The 17,929-nt window shown below is 46.6% G+C and overlaps 1 protein-coding gene and 2 long non-coding RNA genes across 7 annotated transcripts in view; 2 read left to right on the top strand and 1 right to left on the bottom strand.

The window, feature by feature from the left end:
• The window catches only part of LOC142063429 (synaptotagmin-like protein 2), a 38,365-nt gene extending 29,616 nt beyond the window's left edge, over nt 1-8,749 (top strand). For all 5 annotated transcript variants that reach the window (XM_075107199.1, XM_075107195.1, XM_075107196.1 and 2 more), the window contains 7 exons: nt 971-1,140; nt 1,966-2,068; nt 2,706-2,867; nt 3,612-3,690; nt 4,275-4,374; nt 5,374-5,579; nt 7,332-8,749. In XM_075107199.1, coding sequence (XP_074963300.1) covers nt 971-1,140; nt 1,966-2,068; nt 2,706-2,867; nt 3,612-3,690; nt 4,275-4,374; nt 5,374-5,579; nt 7,332-7,477 — 966 coding nt within the window. In that variant the 3' untranslated portion in view covers nt 7,478-8,749. The remainder of the gene's footprint in view (nt 1-970; nt 1,141-1,965; nt 2,069-2,705; nt 2,868-3,611; nt 3,691-4,274; nt 4,375-5,373; nt 5,580-7,331) is intronic.
• Nucleotides 8,750-9,395: 646 nt separating this feature from the next.
• On the top strand, nt 9,396-17,365 carry LOC142063433 (uncharacterized). Its single transcript, XR_012662764.1, has 3 exons — nt 9,396-9,576; nt 11,304-11,447; nt 17,262-17,365. It is a non-coding gene; the product is annotated as an uncharacterized LOC142063433 (long non-coding RNA).
• Nucleotides 17,093-17,889, bottom strand: LOC142063432 (uncharacterized). The gene is made up of 2 exons (XR_012662763.1): nt 17,673-17,889; nt 17,093-17,470 (listed from the first exon to the last, which is right to left on the bottom strand). It is a non-coding gene; the product is annotated as an uncharacterized LOC142063432 (long non-coding RNA).
• Nucleotides 17,890-17,929: the final 40 nt, after the last annotated feature.

Below are 17,929 nucleotides of genomic sequence, written 5' to 3'. Positions count from 1 at the left end.
TTTGATAAATGTTCATGACTGTACCACAGAGAAGTGCCAAGAGGGTTAATTATTTGCTTTGTAAATGGCATTAGCTTTTATGTTATCCTGTCAGGAATCATGAGGGATTGATGCAATAGAAAATTCTCTCATCTTTCTGGAGCTGTGTTTTGTTTCTGCTTCATCACTTTCTACCCGTGAAAGACAAAGCCTTGAAAAAATAAAACCCCAAGGCCTATGGGCAAATGCAGTTTGTTCTGGGAAAGCAAGTGACTCTTGGATGCCTTGCTCCCGGTTTATACCTGTAGAAACGCCATTTTGCTGTGCCTTTGTGGCAGGTAGATGCACACAGGCTGTCTCTGGTGGGACAGTGGCTCTTCGGGACAGGGGTTATACCTATTTCTGTTTTGTACAGCTCCACGCACATTGTGAGCAAGCGACAAGATAGTAATAGTTTTTCCTATATTTATAGTCTGATATGATTCTTACTAGCCCACTTTAAAAATTGATTGACAATTGTGTGACTATATGTACCAGAAATAGTTTATATACAAGTAGTTCAAGTTCTCTCAATATATTTCTTTCTTAGTGATGAGGCTGGGTCAGGATAGCAGCTGTTTGTATTGTAAGCATAGGGAAAGGGAAGAGACTTGTGTGGCCTGTAATTTTTGACTCTGTTTCCCAAAGTTTTGGGATTTAGGGGTTAAAAATCTTCTGCATTTATTGAGCATTCAGGAGAATAGTGCTTCTAGGTCCTGGTCTAGGATAGCACATCCTTGTGAGACCCTTATTTGGGTTCCCCAGCCCTTGCTTGCTTGAGCATAGATGTGTATGTGTACTGTTTGTGTGTCAAGGACACAATACCACACAAGGACAGAAATTGCAGATTATTTCTCTGGGAATGCACGTTCCAGACTATTGACTTTGTCCAGAAACCAAGTCAGGAGGGTGCCTATTTCACTGGCACTGACCTTGCTCTTCCACCTGGCAGGTGAGTGGCAGTGTGCTCAGTGTCTACAGCGGTGATTTTGGGAGCGTGGATGCCCAAGGAACCGTGGAGTTTGCTCTAGACTATGACGAGAAGAACCGGGAGTTCCAGGTTCATGTGTCCCAGTGCAAGGACTTGGCTGTCGTGGATGAGAAGAAAGGCAGATCTGACCCGTGAGTGATGCTTTGGTGCCCTGTGACTTCTATGTTGCTGAATTTTGTTTTCTGTAGGGTTTTTTTTTTCTTATGTATTCTTTTTTCAACTGTCATGGTTTCTTCCATCCTTCAGACTTCTGGTGCATGCTTACTGCTGGGACTTTCCTAGCTGATGGTTCTGGAGCCATTCGCATCAGTAAATATGTTGCCACAGACTTAAATTTGAATACATTGAGAAAGCTTTGATCACTACAAAGACAGTTCCTATTATCACTGGAATGTGTTCTCTCTGTGTCCATGTGAACCTTGATCTCCCCATGGTGAATACACTTCGGTAATAACTCCGGTGATGCAGACACATACCTGTCTAGATGAAAAGAAAGTCCATAAAGAAGTGCTGTTAGGGGCACAGTGGCAGCTGTACAGAGGTTAGTTATCTCTAGTTCGAAAGATGATGAAAAGAAGCTTGGATTTGAACCCTGAGAGAGAGACTTAAAAGATGTTCCACCTCTTTCTTCCTCTCTAATTTCACCCTGATTTTGAATGCACAGAGATGCTGTAGTTATGGGCATTTCAGAAGCTGGATATGTGGCCTTGCTGGCTTCCCATATTGCCTAGGCAGCTGCCTGTTCTGAATGTTGGTGGCATCCATCCACCTCCAGTGAGATTTATAACTTCACATGCAAGCCAAGTTAATATCCTAGGAAGTCTCTTAATCAGTTTTGCCTTCAGAGAGTCAGCTCCAGGTCTTTTGTTTCCATGTCACTGTTCACAAGTGTTGTCCGCTTATTAGATCTTGGTGATATGGAACAATACCCATCTGGAGTTTGTTTTCTTTTCCAGGTACGTTAAAACTTACCTGCTCCCAGACAAAGCTAGAATGGGTAAGAGGAAAACATCGGTGAAGAAGAAGACAGTGAATCCCATTTACAACGAGGTGTTACGGGTAAGAACAAATACATGCTCTGAAAACCTGTGTTGTAGCAGGTACCCATACCACAGCAGGTCTGGAAAGGTCCTGCCTCCTTGGCCAGGCATCTTCACCTGCCTCCTGTCAATGCTGCGCTGCTCTTCCCTTGGGTTTGTGAGGGCAGAGGTGTTAAAGGTTTCTCTGCACCCATCTGTGTGGCACCCAAGATTTCTCTGTTAAAACCTCACAGTCATCTTTGGATGAGATAGGGAACTGCATCCTGTGCTGTCTTCATCCAGAGCAAGGGGTGTTCTTCCCTTCCCTGGTGCACGAGGTGTGGGACTAGTAAGAAAGGTCTTCATTATGAGATCTCACTCATTAAAGCATAGAGGATTATTTATCAATGCCCAGGCCTGTGTTAATAACTCTTGAAAGAATATTGGGTTTGCCCTGTGATGCACAGCACACTAGGTTTCCCTGTGCTCAGCAGAAAAGCTTTGTCAGGGTAGCAGTATTGCTGCAGGGCAAAAAAAAGAGATGTTGAGAGCAAGGCCAGTAGAGTGGGTTTGAGTGTCTCAGTAAGAGCTTATTCAAGCTTTTGAGTAGTTTATTTCTGGTTGCGAAAGAAACAGAAGAAAAATTTGAACAACCTGACTTCTCTTTCTTCCTCTAGTATAAAATAGAGAAAATGGTCTTGCTGATCCAAAAATTAAATCTCTCTGTTTGGCACAATGATCCACTGGGGCGTAACAGTTTCTTGGGAGAGATTGAAGTAGACTTGGCCAGCTGGGACTGGAGCAACAGGAAACTCAACTGGTACCCGCTGAAGCCCCGAGTAAGTGTGTCTCAGCTGCAATCCTGCTTTCTAGCCCAATCTTGAAGTCTTTAGGGGTGGCAGAAGTCCTTCCTGACTCCTCTGAGGATTTTGGGTGGTGTGGTGGAGCAGAGCAACCTGAACTGTACCTAGGGAAGCGCAGTAAAACACCCACAAGCCCTGGACACGTTAGTGCAGTATTCAGTGCTCTGAACACAGGCCTTCTCGGGTCTTACTTGGTGTCTGATCTGTAGAACACTTTCATAAATGTGGTCTGACACTAATCAGCAGAAACTATGACATGCCTTTGTCTCTCTCTCTACTCACATAAAGACCATCCCTTAAAAATAGACAGTAGGGTACCAGGTGATGCACTTGAACATGCCTTGAGAGGTAAATATTCAGGTGCCACATTTTGTAAAGCCTGTAGAGGTTCCTGTGTGTGTCTGGGTTCAGAGAGGTCTGATTTGAGATCCCTTTTCAGAAAATAAAGGAGATTAGTTTTTCAGAACTAAGACTCTTAATTATGTCCAGGTGGACATGTCTAGAAGGGCAGCCTTGCTCTGAATCCTCAGGCTTTTGGTTCTGAGGGACTGAGTTTGAGAACAAAGCCACGAGGAAAGGAGCTGCCCTGAGAACAGGCTGCCCCAGCCATGCAAACTCAGAGTTTGTCTGTTTGTGCCTCTCCACTGAGCTCCAAAGCTGTTTGCCTTGCTATGTTTACACCATCCCTCATTTAGTCAATCATAACTCTTTCCATTTCAGAGCCTTTCTGCTGTTAACGGTGTGGATCATCGAGGAGTGATGAATTTGTCTATTAAGTATGTCCCTCCAGGAAGCCTAGGTAAAATGTGTTTCATACATTAAGTAGTATTGCCCATACATAGACACGCAACTTGCAATGCCTCATCTGTTTAAGAGCTGGTTAAAGAGTAATCTCATTAGAGTGAGATCTTAGAGATCAACACAAAGGCACAACCAGCAGTGCTTGATAGCACTATCTGCAGCCTACATCTAATTTTCACATCTGGACTTACTGGGAGAGTATTGGGCAAGAGGAAGGGCTCAACAGCCTCAAGCTGTTACGAGCACTGTGGGCACTGCAGGGTGCTGTGATGTGGTAGCAGCAACACACAGCCCCTCTTACCGTGGGGCAAGCACAAGGCTGGGTTTGCCCAGCAGTTCCCTCTCCTTTCCTGTTTCAAAGCAGCACCAGCACACTGTGTCAGGAGCCCTCTGCGGCTGCAAGCGTGACAGGGCTGGGAATAGTGCTGCGGCACGCAGGCAGAGGGGTGCAGAGCTCGCGAGGCAGTGAGTACACAGAGAAGTCATGTTGCTGCTCCCTCAGGGCCCTGGAGCGGCAGCCTGTCATTTTGCTAGCTGTTGTAAGGACTGGCGTGACGGTTTTTCTCTTCTCCTAAATGGCAGGTCCCAAGAATCCTCCTTCTGGCGAAGTTCACATTTGGGTGAAAGACGTCAAGGACCTGCTGCAGTTGCGCCCTTCTGGAGTTGACTCCTTTGTGAAATGGTAAGTGCGTGAGCATGGTATTGGCTTCGATCCTGGGTCTGTCCCTCCACAAAGCGGTATGTTTTCTTCTCTTTTCTTAAGCTCACCTAGCTGTGCTTCCGTACTGTAAAGCCTTCATGTTGCACTGGGCTCTGTAGGAGAGAACTGCCCTTGTTATCCATTTGTGGTCAAATTAGGAAAATCCTTGCCATGATAAAGCTTTTGGTCAACCCCTGCCTGTGACTCACTCAGGGATTTGCCTCAATAACGTCTGAGTGAGAGGAATATGTGGGCCCTGCACCTCGGCCCGGTGTGTCCATATGAAGTTGTGCATTTTGCCTTGGTACGGGCTCATGTGCAAAGTTTGGGAATTTGTTAGGGCCTCACCAGAACTGACATACAGCCAGTTGGATCCTGCTTTGATCTTCTCCAGAATTTAGTATGTGCGTGTTTTCTGCAGCCTGCCACACCAGTTCTCTTGTTATATGGGAAAAGCTGCTGCAAATATTCCAGAAAAATAAATATTTTTAAGGGGATTTTAAGATTTTTTCAGGACTTTGAATTGCTCGCCATGTTTTTTGTATATTTTAAATACTTAGAGGGTTATCCTGCAGAAAGTTTTGCTGCTCAGGAAGCCTAACTGACCATTCTGAAATGCCCTCTTAGGCATCTAAGTGATGAAAATTTATGAAAATAGAAATATGTGAAAGTAATGTCCATTTTTTTATAGCAAAACGCTAGTTTTCAAGAAAAAATTTGCCAAAAGCAGGAAATTTTAAGCAAGTACCCTCCTTTCTGAAAATGGTTGCTTTTAAAATGGATTTTCTTGGCCCGCAAAAAAATAGTTTCATCTGGGAAGTATGAACATTTCCTATTAAATCTACAGAGATTTCTTACATTGAGACCCAATTCCTCCTTTCTTGAGAACTGAGGCTTGTTTAGACTGAGGAACTTCATAGGAACAATTCAAATCTCGGGTGACATTCCGTACTACACGCTGTATTTTTTCTCCTCTCAAAGCTATGTGCTGCCAGACACCAGTAAGAAGAGTTACCAAAAGACCCGAGTCATAAAAAGAGACACAAACCCTGTTTTCAATCACACTATTGTGTACGACGGCTTTCACACAGAGGATCTAAAGGATGCCTGTGTTGAACTGACTGTGTGGGATCATGAAAAACTTACCAACCATTTCCTTGGAGGGATCAGGCTGGGCCTCGGGACAGGTAAGTGATCTCCTTTACGTTAAATGAATACTGTTACCGTATTGCTGAGCCACAAGGTATAATGGGAAGTTGCAGAGCATTTTCCTGTCGGGGAGAAACGAGGGATGGGAAGGGTCAGTAACTGGTGAGAGTCTTGGTACTTGCACTGTGTCTTGGATGGGGGGTGGCCCTGGTACCGTGATAGCAACACCCTGTTCCCACATTTTCTGCCAACATCAGCTCTGAGGTCTAGCAAAACTCAAGAATCTCCTTGAATCCATCAGAGAGTTTTCCTGCTGTTACAGGAAAACAGGCTGTGTTACAAATCAACATTATATTGCCACTCCTCCCAGGGAAGAGTGCTCAGAGAAGACAACTTGAATGCCATGTGGGACAGCACCACCTGGTGACTCTGTCCACATCACCTCCTCCCTTGAAATGCTTTAGTAGTAGAAATAACTAATAATTGAAAAACAGGGTGAGCTACACTAGCTGATCTGGTGAGTCATCAGTACTGAGAGTACATCAGCTGGAATTAAATCACAGATTGGAAGAATGGAGTTGTCTGGGGATAGACTAAGGTGTTATTGTTGGGTTTGGTTTTTTTTTTTTATTTCTATTTAGATGAAGTAGTGCTGAAAGACCTCAGCAGGGGTACCGTTTGCTGCACTGGGAGATGGTCACGGTCCCTGGGAGTTGGTGGCATCAGGTTCCAGTTCAGAGAAGGACTTAGACCTGTGCTTAGCTGGAAGTGTTTTACTTCAATGGGGTTACCCACCCTTGAGGTTGGGAAAATTCCAATATTTTGAAGCCACAGTTGTAAAGAGCAGATGGGACCATCTCCCAGGGTCCAGCTGTCCATCATGGAGGTTTGTGCCTCCCTAAACATCCTATCCCAGCTTTCAGCGTACCCCATACCTAGGCTTGGACAGATAGCATGTTCATCCTTGTATTTTTGTAAGTGGGACATCTAAGGTTTTCTAAACTATTGTCAAGCAAGAGGGCTTTCTAAGAGGTGAAAGACAAGCAGAAGCAGAAGATTTCAGACTGATGCGATAAAGGATAACTGTTCCTTGAGGGTATCAGGAAAAGGCTCGTAGTAGCTGGAAGGTCTGCCTTGCAGGTGCACCTCTGTTTATTGGATTTGCTGTGTGTTCTGCTTTAAGTCTCTAACATGTCACCAGAAGGGTTGTGAACTATTCAGTGGGAAGTGGCAACAAGAATAAGCTCATAAGCAAGATGTAAAATACCAGCCCCAAGATAAGCTGTGATCCAAATTTAGACCTTTATCTCGTTGACAAGTAGTTGGCACATGAAAATTCGGTTGAATAATTGACTTGGAATTAATGTACACACTTATCCGCTATCATATGTTTGATTCCTATACAAATGAAGAGTAGAGCAAGAGAATTTTGACAAATACCACACCCTGTCCACAAGAAAATATTTTAAGGGGAAACCCAAGCCTTTTAGACCTTTGCTATTCCAAAAGATGCAGAAAGCGCTTGAGCCCAATATTAGTCTCCTTGGCAGGTTACGTTTAGGATTCTTGCGTTTTGTGGCTTTTACATTGGCTTCATTCTGAACACTGGTGTGAAATGGAGGTCATTAGCAGAAGAACAGGAGGTGTTTAGGGTGCAACTTGCTGAGGGGAGGTCGGCACCTTTTATGTTAACATACTGCCTGCAACTGTTACACCCCATTGAGTATTTCTGCATGCAGTAGAAACTCTTTGTGTAGCTCCCAACGTTGTCATTTCCTTGTTCTTTACAGGTTTGAGCTATGGCATCTCTGTGGACTGGATGGACTCCACGCAAGAGGAGGTGGCCTTTTGGCAGGAGATGATGTCGGCTGCCAATGAATGGATTGAGGGACTGCTGCCACTGCGCTCACTGGCAGGGAGGAAAAAGCTGAAATAACCTACCATTCCTGCTATGGAAAGGCTGAATGTGTTCATAAAAATTAGCAAATTTCCTGCACCGAGGTGACAGAGAGCATCCACGGGGCTGGCAGGTGTCAGGTTAATAAGGCAATTGATGGACAGCACTTTGGAGATGTTAAATGTTAAGTACTAATTCCCTGACAGAGGACATGGAAGATGCCGAACTGACGCTATACTTGATTTTGACCAAGAAGAAACTCCACTTGCCTTTTTATTTAATCATTTATATTCAGTATCTTTGCATTCCATTAAGCTCTGGGAATATTGGCAGAAGGAAAAGGAGATATAGATATTTTTATTTTTTTACTGTTTCTTGTGCTGTTTTTTTTTTTTTTTCCTGTGCAGAGATGTAGTTGTACTAAAGCAGCAGCATGGTATTATTCATATTCCCCTGCAAGTGGTACACTTTGTACTTGATGTAGAGTTGCTCCAAGTCACCGGCAGCACAGTCTGAGAATGGGAGCTTTGCATTTGTCACTGGTGACAACACATCTCTAACGTGAGGAAAATTGAGACCCAAGGTGAATCTAAAGAAAGAGAGGACTAATTGAAGCAGAATATGAAGCTACCTGAGGAGGATAACAATGAGGAATTCAATATATTCATTTCTTTCTGCTTTAATATGAAAGAGAGAAGTGATGGTCCTGCAGCTAGTGGGATTTTGCAACAAGGGGCTGTCTTGCTAGCTTTCCCACAGGCTTCCTCAGTGACCTCAGGCAAGTTTCTCTGTGAAAGGACAGTTTCAGTGCAATATAAACTAAAGCGCTTGCCCAAATGTAAAATGTGGTTACACTGCTATTGGGCCTAACCGCAACTTTGAAATGCCATGTGTGCAAAACATTTCAATACGAAATAATGATGTAGGAAGAAGTCTTGTGTTAGCCTGGCACAACGGCTCAGGGAAGAAAGGTCAAAACCACACGGGAACGCAGGAGCTGTTGGGGGCCGGTGGGAGAGGTAAGTAGGGAGTGAATGAATGCGAAGGGTGGCTGCAGAGCTACAGGTGCCCGGGGTGGCCTCCTGCCTCCGCATGCCCTGCTGCCCGTCTGGTTTTCCTTTCACCTGATGCCTGTCAGCGAGTTGTCCGTGGCTGGAGTTTGCTTTTTGCCAGTAGCTTGCAAGAACTGTGCATCTGGCACATTGACCGTGGCAGAGCGGCGTCGTGAATGTGTTTTGAAATGCAGCTTTGTAATTTCTATTTTGGATGTACATATTGTGATTAAATAGAATGTTTTTCTTTAGTCATCAACTGGTCTCCTCGTACCTATTTTTAGCATAGTCTGAGTAACAAAAAAGCAAGCAAAAGCGGCATTAAACTTTGTCGTGTCAAAATGAACCATTTTTGCCCAAGGGCAAGTGAAATGTCATGGAGGAATATTTTTTGTAGCTATCCTACCCTAGATTTTGGCTCTGTGAATATTTTGATAGTCTTTAATGTATTGATTTTATCTCAAGCTCAGTGTAAATTTTCATCTTAGCAAAGTTGGTTGTAAATAAATGAATGGAAAAAGGTACACTTAAAATAACAAGACTTTTTCATGAAATGAGGACAGTTGGGAGATAATCAGCAGCTTTCACGGAAAACAACAACAAAAAAAAAAAACCCAAAGAAAGAAGATGGTTTTGCAATTGGAAAAAGGTAATACTTGAAAATGTGCCAGTCATAGTACTGAAAGCACTGAGAGAGAGTATGTAGAGCAACAGAATTAAATAAATACTCTCTAACAAAGGACCTGATATATATATATAGCATGTCAGCCCAAAGACACTTCGTATGGGCTCCAGCCTGGCATGTTTTGTTCACCAAGGTTTGGTCATTAATTGCCTTTGTGGGATAAAATAGCAATATTGGGCCTAAGGTGAGAGTTTTTAAATTATTATCTTTACCTGTTTAGGTGCTGAACCTGTGAATATTTATGCATACGTATAACTTAACTACTACGAGGAGCCCTGCTCGTCGGAGCAGTGCCTTGTTGCAGTGAAGTTACCCACAGGACTGCTGCTCTCGCCCCCAGTGCTTCCTTAGCCCACGAGGTGCTCCCACGGGGTGGAATTTCTGCTGCGGCTGCAAATGCGGTTGGTAACGCCGGAGGCTTCGGCTCGGGCAGGTCTGGGTCTCTTCCTGAAGGGTTCAGCTGACTTCTCTCCACCATAAAAATGGAGCCATCCCGCCTCCTCCTCCTCCTGATGAGCAGTATTAGCATATATGGTTGTGACGATGTAGCCAAAACTACTGTTTGCATCAATGGAGGTGGAAATGTTTGGGTTGGTGTTTCAGAGAATTATCGTCTTTTTCATTAATGATGCCCATAAGGCGGGGAAAAGGGTGTCACTGGGCCAGTTTCATCCCAGTGCAGTTGCTTTTATGAACTTGGCCCGGGACTTTGTGAACAGACTGGTTTTGTGCTCAGATTCCATTGAGGATTTCTGTTAATCTTCTGGTGGCTTGTTTGTTTAAATCAAGCCCTGATTAACTTAAGAAGCTTACTTTGGCATTTAATAGTTCATCAGAGTAAAAGATTATGCTGCCAAACCACACGCGCATTTGTAGCGCAGCTGTGTCTGAGGCAGTCAAATTTACTGTGCCGTATCTGTTTCACTTACTGCGCAGAAAGGGCTTTATCAGAAAAAGACTTAAGCACTTTATTGTCAGTGTCATATGGAGGAGCTTGTGAGGTTAACGGCCTGTTTGTATGTGGCTTATAATGTTGACATTTGTTGTCTGTGAACGCTATAGGTAACAGAGACTCAGGCCCGGAGGCAGGTGCTGATGATAACATGAGTTGGGTAGTAACGGGTAAAAAAAAGAAGGAACAGATGGAAAGTTTTCTGACTGTATTTGCTAGTTCATTGTAGAACGGGTTAAGCAAAGTTCTGTAAGAAGGTAAGACTTCGACTTCATGCATTTGTTCATATAGTAAATGTGTTTTTAAGTTTCTCATTTCCCTGAATACGAGTATGCAGGTACCGGTGACGCAGCGGGAGCTGCCGGGGTCACTGAGCTCTTGCTGGATGTGGAAGCGGCCCCAGGGACTGAGCAGGCCCATGAAATGCTAGGCTACAGGCTAGGACCTTTAGGCACTCTCAATATAGAATAGAAACCTCAGTATCTACAGCAGAGCTGGGCAACTGCTTTCCATGAGCGTTCTGCATTTGAGAGTGAATGTGCTTCCTTTGAGTTTGTGCCTTATTTATACAGCTTTTTCTCAGGACCCTTACAGGCAAAAAAAAAAGAGAGAAAGCAAGAGTCTAGAAGTGTTTTTGCCCCCATCAGGCAAACACAATCTGTGGCCTATGTCCATTCAAAACCGTTCATATTACAGGTGTCAGAAACCATTGAAAATAGTTTAGAAGCTAACTAAAGAAGAGAAAGAAATAAGTGTTGAATCTTGAACAACATCCAGTGAATGAGTGTCTCAGAGGAGATGGAAAAGAAATGGTTGAATTAATTATCCATTACTAATATTTGCTCAGCTTTATCCCTCACCAAGCCAGGAAAAAAAAATTTGAAGTACTGTGGAGATTCAGGGTGAAAATTATGCTGGCTAAATAAACCCATGTAATGACATGATCTACTGAAATAAGAAATGCTGTAGTTTTGCAGGCTTGTTAAATTAAGTAAAAAAATATATCGAATTGTCTGGTGTATCAAAAACTGAAATAAACAGGCTTCAGTTCTGATAACTAAGAGTGAGCATACTCAGCACCAGGTTTGGTTGGTTGTTTTAGTTGGCTGTTTTGTACTTTAATCTTTCATGGCTTAATCCTTTTCCTTTTCCACCTGCCTGCTTTCCACCCTTCAGGTGTCCTGGTCGTCTGCTGTTGCTTTTCAAATGGATGCCCGGGAGGAGATGTCCCACTGAGCGCTCTCGCAAAGGTTGTTGGAAGAGGTTGGGAAGCTCAGTGTAAAGCACCGTGCAAAAGCACGTTTGCAGAGACGCTGTGAGGTATGTTACTGGAGCTGCGCCGCTCTCGGCAGCATCGCTACTGCACAAGACCCTACTGACCTGTGGAAAGCTCTTGAAACTAAAATCCCTTCCCATGGGGTTGGCCAGGAGCAGCTGGTTTTTCCCAAGAGCTGCACTTTTTGGGAGGCTACTTGTGCTGGTGGCTCTGCCAGGAGGAGCAGCTCTCCCAGTGAGGGTCAGGGTGAAGTTCGTGGGGCCACAGGAGGACTCTGAGTGTGTTTTGGTATGGCATTACCAGCTCCCGGCCTGCCGTGAGCAGGAGATGGCTGATTTGTAGCAGTGAAGTTTGAGCAAGAGCGGGCAACTCCGGGGTGGCCATTCCCATTTTTGGGGTGTTTGCCAGCTTCTCCCACCCTTCTGAACACGGTTGGTTGGAGGGTGCTGGGTCAGCTCACAGCAGCACAGAAGCTGAGCATCGGCCTTCAGGAGGCCCACAGAGAAATTACTATTAATGGCCTGTATGAGATCTCTTTCTTCTGAGAAAGAGATGGGCATGGAGAGCTGGAAATGTCTCCTCCAGGGGCCCTACGGGAGTTCAGCAGCCCTGGACCAAGGTCCTTTCGGTTTTGCTTTGATTTCCCATTCACTCAGCTGAAATGCCTCGTGTCAGATAGTAAAATCTGCATGAAGATGGGTGAAGATGTCAGCAGGCAGCAGCGTCCTAGGAGGAGCAGAAGAACACAAAGGGGAGCAAGGTCTGAGCTTGCCAGGTTTGCTGGTCACATGCGGTTCGTGCCGGAGGGCTCCAGTTAGCATTCTTGCTGGAGAGGGGCCGGTGGTGGCACAGTCATTTCCCTACAAGTGACCTGAAATAGGTGCTTGCTTAAGCAGACAGATACTTGCTTTTTAAAATGCTGTAAAATCATACTGTGGCTGGACTTGTCTCTGGGCTGTGGGAATCCAGCCTCTGTTGTAGACCCAAACTAACTAAACCTGCCCTGCTATAATAGACTGTTTTAGGAGGAAAGGAAGGAGTCCTGAGAATGAAGGCATTTCTGCTGGTCAGTTGTCCTGTTTTTTTCCCAGGACTGCAGTCAGGGTTTAGCGAATTACTTGGCATCCTGTATTTTACAAAATGGAACATATACAACACCACAGAGCCACAGTCCTACCCCCTGCAGCTCCTTAAAGACCCCCACAATTAATCCTCAGCAGGTGTTGGCAGCTTCTGTAAAAAGGCCTCTATTTAGTGTTGTTGAACAGAGCAAATGCAAGTATATTTTGCCTTTTCTCACTCTACAGGCCTGCCTGTGCTGCTGCTAAACTTGAGATGCTACCAGTAGGAACAGAAATCAGATTTCATGCATCTAACAACCCGTAATGCCATCCTGCTAGTTATTAGCAATCCAAAGTAGCTCTTGAGCTGAAAGCAAGCAGGCTGAGCTCTGGGCTCGGAGGGGAAGCTAGGGAGCTGTTTTCTGGCAATGTAAGTAGCTCAGACACCCGCTCTGTAGGAAGAAAAAACACAATAACCTCTTTTCCTCTCCTCCTCTCTCTCCCACTCACCATTACTAATTTATCCTGATTGTAATGGCTTCTATTTGCTCTAAGCAGATCCTGTTCCCTTCCTGGGAAGACTTGAACAGCTACAAGGACATAATATTCCCAGTGGAGGATCTGTTCTTGGGTTCAGGCAGGCTCAGGCAGATACAATGATGGGAGCCCCTCTTTTTCGACTGGCCAACCCATGGCCAATTTAATGTGATCATAATCTGAAATAAGACACTGGGAGATGCATCTGGTCTAAGCCATCCCATGGTAGTAAGCTGATGTTTAATTTATTGTCACAGGGAAGCGTTTTGCAAATGTTTTACATCTCTTCAAAAACTGACTCTTGCTCCATGCACAAGCCGGTGGGGCTGGAGGCTACATCGCGTGGGTGCTGTGTGGGACCAGAGGGTGGCTCTGCCACTTGCAGGGATGCAGGGCCGAACTTATCTGTGCATGTCCACCCATGTGGATCACACTGTAGGAGAGTTTAACCTTCCCTGTCCATTCAGGTTGCAAAGCAAATGCTAACGCTGCTCTGGAGCACTGTTACTGACTCAAAAGGCCTCTCTGGTTAAAGTTCCTCTGCATTTGTGTGTCTCCCACATTCTCCCATCGGCACGGATCCTGGCTGGCTTTGCAGCCCCGTCTCTATGGCATTGTTAAGCTCCTCAGGAAGAGGCAGCGCCTCCTGCTCAGGGGATGGGGCAATTCAAGCTGTCTGAGGTCGGCAGCGGCTCTGTGCTGGGCCCTTTATTCTTCTACAGCCAAGGGGAAGAGCAGTGGTGGTGGGGACAGTTCATCCCACCAAGCTGAGTGGGATAAATAGCTCTAAAGATGTTCTGCTTCTCTCTGTTGGCTACAGAAGGAGCCTCGACACCTCGTGTAGGAGAGATGTTTAGGTAGTGCGGTCCTATATTAATGGGGGACCATTAATGGCACAGCCAGCATCACTCAGCCATGACTAGAGTTATCGAGCCTGTGCCTGCTCTACTGCTTTTGATTTGATCCCAGTGTGACACTGGGGGATCAGTGGTACCTCTGCAGGATGCCACCCCCGGAACCCCAACCAGGATGCTTGGAGCCACCTTGGTGTGCATCACTCCATTGCTTGCTAGAAGCATTTTGCCGACAGGTTGGCATTTGGGGTGGGAGGTTAGACAAGTTTCCTGGGGACAGAGGCTGCCGTTCTGCCACAGAAGTCCACCACTACAAAAGGCACCTGAGCCCAGCCAAAAGCCAAGGTGGGGCAGAAGCTTCACCATGTGCCTCCTGGCATTCAGCCCTGCCTGTGCCTCCTTCCTGCTACTGCGGTTGGAGGCTCTATGGCTGTCACCTCGTCACAAAGTCCTAAATTACGCCCCCAGTGCTTGCTGTCAGCTGGGCTGTCAGTTCCTGAGCACCGTGTGGTGCCCTTGGCTTTACGCTTGTCTGCACCACCCTGACTGACTGAGGGCATCATATAAATAATAAACATTAATTCGCTTAATACCTTCCCTCTGTCCTGGGTTTTACAGTGGCGCGCATCAGCGAGCAGGTCATGAGTGCAATCACGTCCCTGTCAGCTGTGTAATCTGTCTCCATGTCACATCTCCTGGACAGGCCTAATTTAACAGGGATGTTTTTGGGAAATAGCTAATAAATTGTTTGCTATGTGTGGTTAGCCAGCCCCGTTCTCAGCACTCGTATCACCCTGGTGTGTGGCCTATGACTGTTTCAGTATATAACTGCTCTCTGGCCTGTTTAGAAGCATATACATGCAGGGCTCCATCTGGGTGCAGTTTATCTCTGTGGTGATGAGCAGCTCTGCTGGGATATAAAGCCTACGAGGGCTGGGGGCAGCAGCCTGTGGGTGCTGGTGCTCTGGTGCACCAGCGTGTTGCGATCGCTGCACCTTCCCAGGCTGGGGCGCAGGCACTGGCCGCCTCGGGCAGCTCCTGTGCAGCCAGCCCCGCAGCGAGGGATTGCGTCTGATTGATCGTTTTTTGTATCCTTGGAAACTGAAAGGGCATTAAAATTGCATGGTGCGTGCAGCGCTGATGCATTCTCCTCATAGCGCTGCCATGGGCTTGGAGATGGCTTCAGCCTCCAGCTGCCAGCTACGGGGTGTAAAGGGCACTGGCTGGTTTTGGAGAAAAACTAAACTACAACTGAATGGCAAACTATTTAGAGAGAAGCACTTCTGTGAATCGCCGTGCTGGTGTCCGCAGGGCTGCCTGACTCCTGGCCATCCCTGACCATGGCTCTGTACCGTCTCTGCAGCTCAGCCGCAGCGAGCCTGGGCCTCACGGCAGAGCACTCCTGCCCCAGAGGAGCTGCCTGCCTTGAAACCATCCTGCCCCAGCCGCAGGGACTGCTGAGCTGGCGCCGGGCTCCTGACGCGGGGTTGCATGGCAGCGGTTCCTGCCATTTGGAGCACATGCGGCACGCACCACCCGCCAGCCTGAAATGGGTTGAAACTGGGCTCACAAAAGCCCCTCCTAAGTATCTGCTTAGGACTTCATCATCTAACGCTAAAAGGAAGTTAATATAATTGCGTTAGGATAGAGACTACAGAGAGCGCAGGGTAGCAGGGGAGTCGTTCTCCAGCCCTCAACACTTTTTGCCCTGGTTTCCCACCTTAAAACAACTTCACTAAATAAGAAATACCCGCTCTGGGGGCTGATGCGAGGGTGTTTTTCACCTTGTGTGGGAGCTGCACGCAGAGGTGTGCGTAGGCAGCCCTCGGGAAGGGCTTTAACCCGCGTTTGGGTGCATGCAGTGCAGGGCTGCGTGGTGCTGCTGCCTGCGCCGGAGCTCCCCTAGGCCTCTTGAGGCAGCTGGGTTGGACCCCGCTTGCGGAGTCCCATGGGTGCTGCCAGCAGGTGCAAGGGCTCAGCCGCTGCATGCCAGCACGGGTTCAGCCGTGCCCTCACCCGTGCTGACGTCGTTTTCAGGCTGGTTGTTCCTCCCCAGCACTAGCCGTTGTGAGGAGAAAGGGGCTCCTCCAGAATTGCGCCCAGACCCATGGGAAGGACCCCCTAGTCTGGGTCTGCCAACAGCCCGTGGAGGCCACTCTGAGCGCTGCTGTCAGTGCGCATGTTCCTGGGGCTTCTCCCCAGCACCCGCCATCCTGTCCCCAGCCAACAAACCTGCTTTTGCATCAAATCTAGGTTACTCTCTGTCTCTCTCTTTCAGACACCAGATTTTTCCATTTTCTAAAATGGTACCAGAACAAAGGCTCTCCCAGGATCTCATTTTCTCCTACCTTCTCAGTTGCTAATTAATATCGTTGCTGCCTAGTCACACAGCGTGTGTTCATCTATATGCATGCGTTCAGAGAAGATGAAAATAATGTCCGCATCGTGGGATCCTGTGGATTTATTTCCTGGGGAAAACAGGTCCCTGATGCTGCAGGAGTTCCTCTAGCTACGACAGCATCTGGTGTCCACCCGTCAGTGCGCTCCTTGGCTCCTCACAGCCCTGCAAGTCAGGGTGCTTCAGCTGCTCCCTAGCGTAGCTTACACTGCTGCTATGAAATGCCCACCGGCACCTCTGCCGTGCCGTACCTCCTGGAGATGCCGCTGATGGTTGGCTTGCAGGGCGTGCCACGGGGTGCCTTGTGCCTGCCTTCGTGCAGTCAAACCCATGGAAGAAAGGGAACGGGGCGACTGCGTGTGCGAGTGCATGGGGAGGAGAGAAAAACAGTTAAGGGAAACCACAATTTGTTGTGGGCTTGAACTAATGGGCGTCGAATACTCAGAAATCTTACGGTAAAGTGCAACAGATCCCCACAAACCATCACTGGCAATGAATCACTGGTTAATGTACTGCTAACTCGGATTTATAGGTTTAATATTTTTCTGTTGCGCCGTTTCTGTTGCTGTGCAGATTGCTTCATCAGTTTTCTTTCCTGTCCTGAGGTACTTTAGAATAGGATCTTTTGGGGTTGTTATTTTTTTAATAAATATATTATATTTCAAAGGATATTGAAAAAAATCCTTGCAATTTATTCCCAAAGACTTGAAACAGTCTCTCTAGTCATGTCCTAGTTCAATTTGCAAGCTGGCTACCTATTCCATAGCTACATAAATGTCCTTTTCTTGAGGATCTAATGAATGTAATAGCCACTGTGAATGTATTTATTTTGACAGTGGTCATGCAGGAGGAGCTTTTAATGAAACCACCTTTATTTCAAAAAAACCACCAATGCTTTCATAAATTAAAAAAAAAAAGCGTCAATAGTCCTCTTTGTTTTATGTTTGACTTAACACACACATTTTAGTCACTGTTTTTAATAATATACATGGTCATTTTCCCTTTCAGAGCTCAAAACACTGCTCTGGCAAGTGCTGAACAAGCAGGTGCTCGAGGTTCAACGGATCCACGCGAGCGCGGCAGCGCAGCGCTACCCATTTGGGACAGGCCGGTCACATCTGGGACTTAAATCCGAGGGATCCGTGTATATGCTGCGCGGCGTTTGCTGCTGCTCGGGTTCCTGAACGCTGACTGCTTCGCCCTGCGGAGCCGCGAACCTGCTCGGGCGGAGTGACGGAAAAAGGATTTGTTAAGATTTGTGGTATTGAAGTTGCTGGGTATGTAATGTCTGTAACTATTCATTTTTGAGACTGTACACACATCATATGTATATATACATACACATACTATATATACACACACATACGTCTGTGTGTGCGTGTGGAGATGCTGGGATTCATGACTCTGTCAGTAAGGTACCTTACTATTCCCGTTGTCCCGTTCCAGACAAGGCTCGCGCAGTGCAGGTGGCCCAGCGCCCATGGTGGCAGTGCTGCGGCTCTCCAAAAGTGCTGGGAGCACCTGGGCTCCCCCCGTGAGGTTTCAGTGGGAAGGAGGCCCCCGACACAGCGGTGAGGAGCCTGAATCTCTCCAGAAACGAGACTCGGGTTTAAAACAGAGAGGTGTTATATGCCCTGCTCGACCGCCCCCCCATCACCCTGCGGAAGAGATGAGAA

The sequence above is a fragment of the Phalacrocorax aristotelis genome, chromosome 11, assembly GCF_949628215.1.
Source record: "Phalacrocorax aristotelis chromosome 11, bGulAri2.1, whole genome shotgun sequence".
In the NCBI taxonomy this organism is placed as follows: Eukaryota; Metazoa; Chordata; class Aves; order Suliformes; family Phalacrocoracidae; genus Phalacrocorax; species Phalacrocorax aristotelis.
The sequence above is the reverse complement of the archived record's forward strand: the minus strand, read 5'-3'. Positions and strand labels throughout refer to the sequence as shown.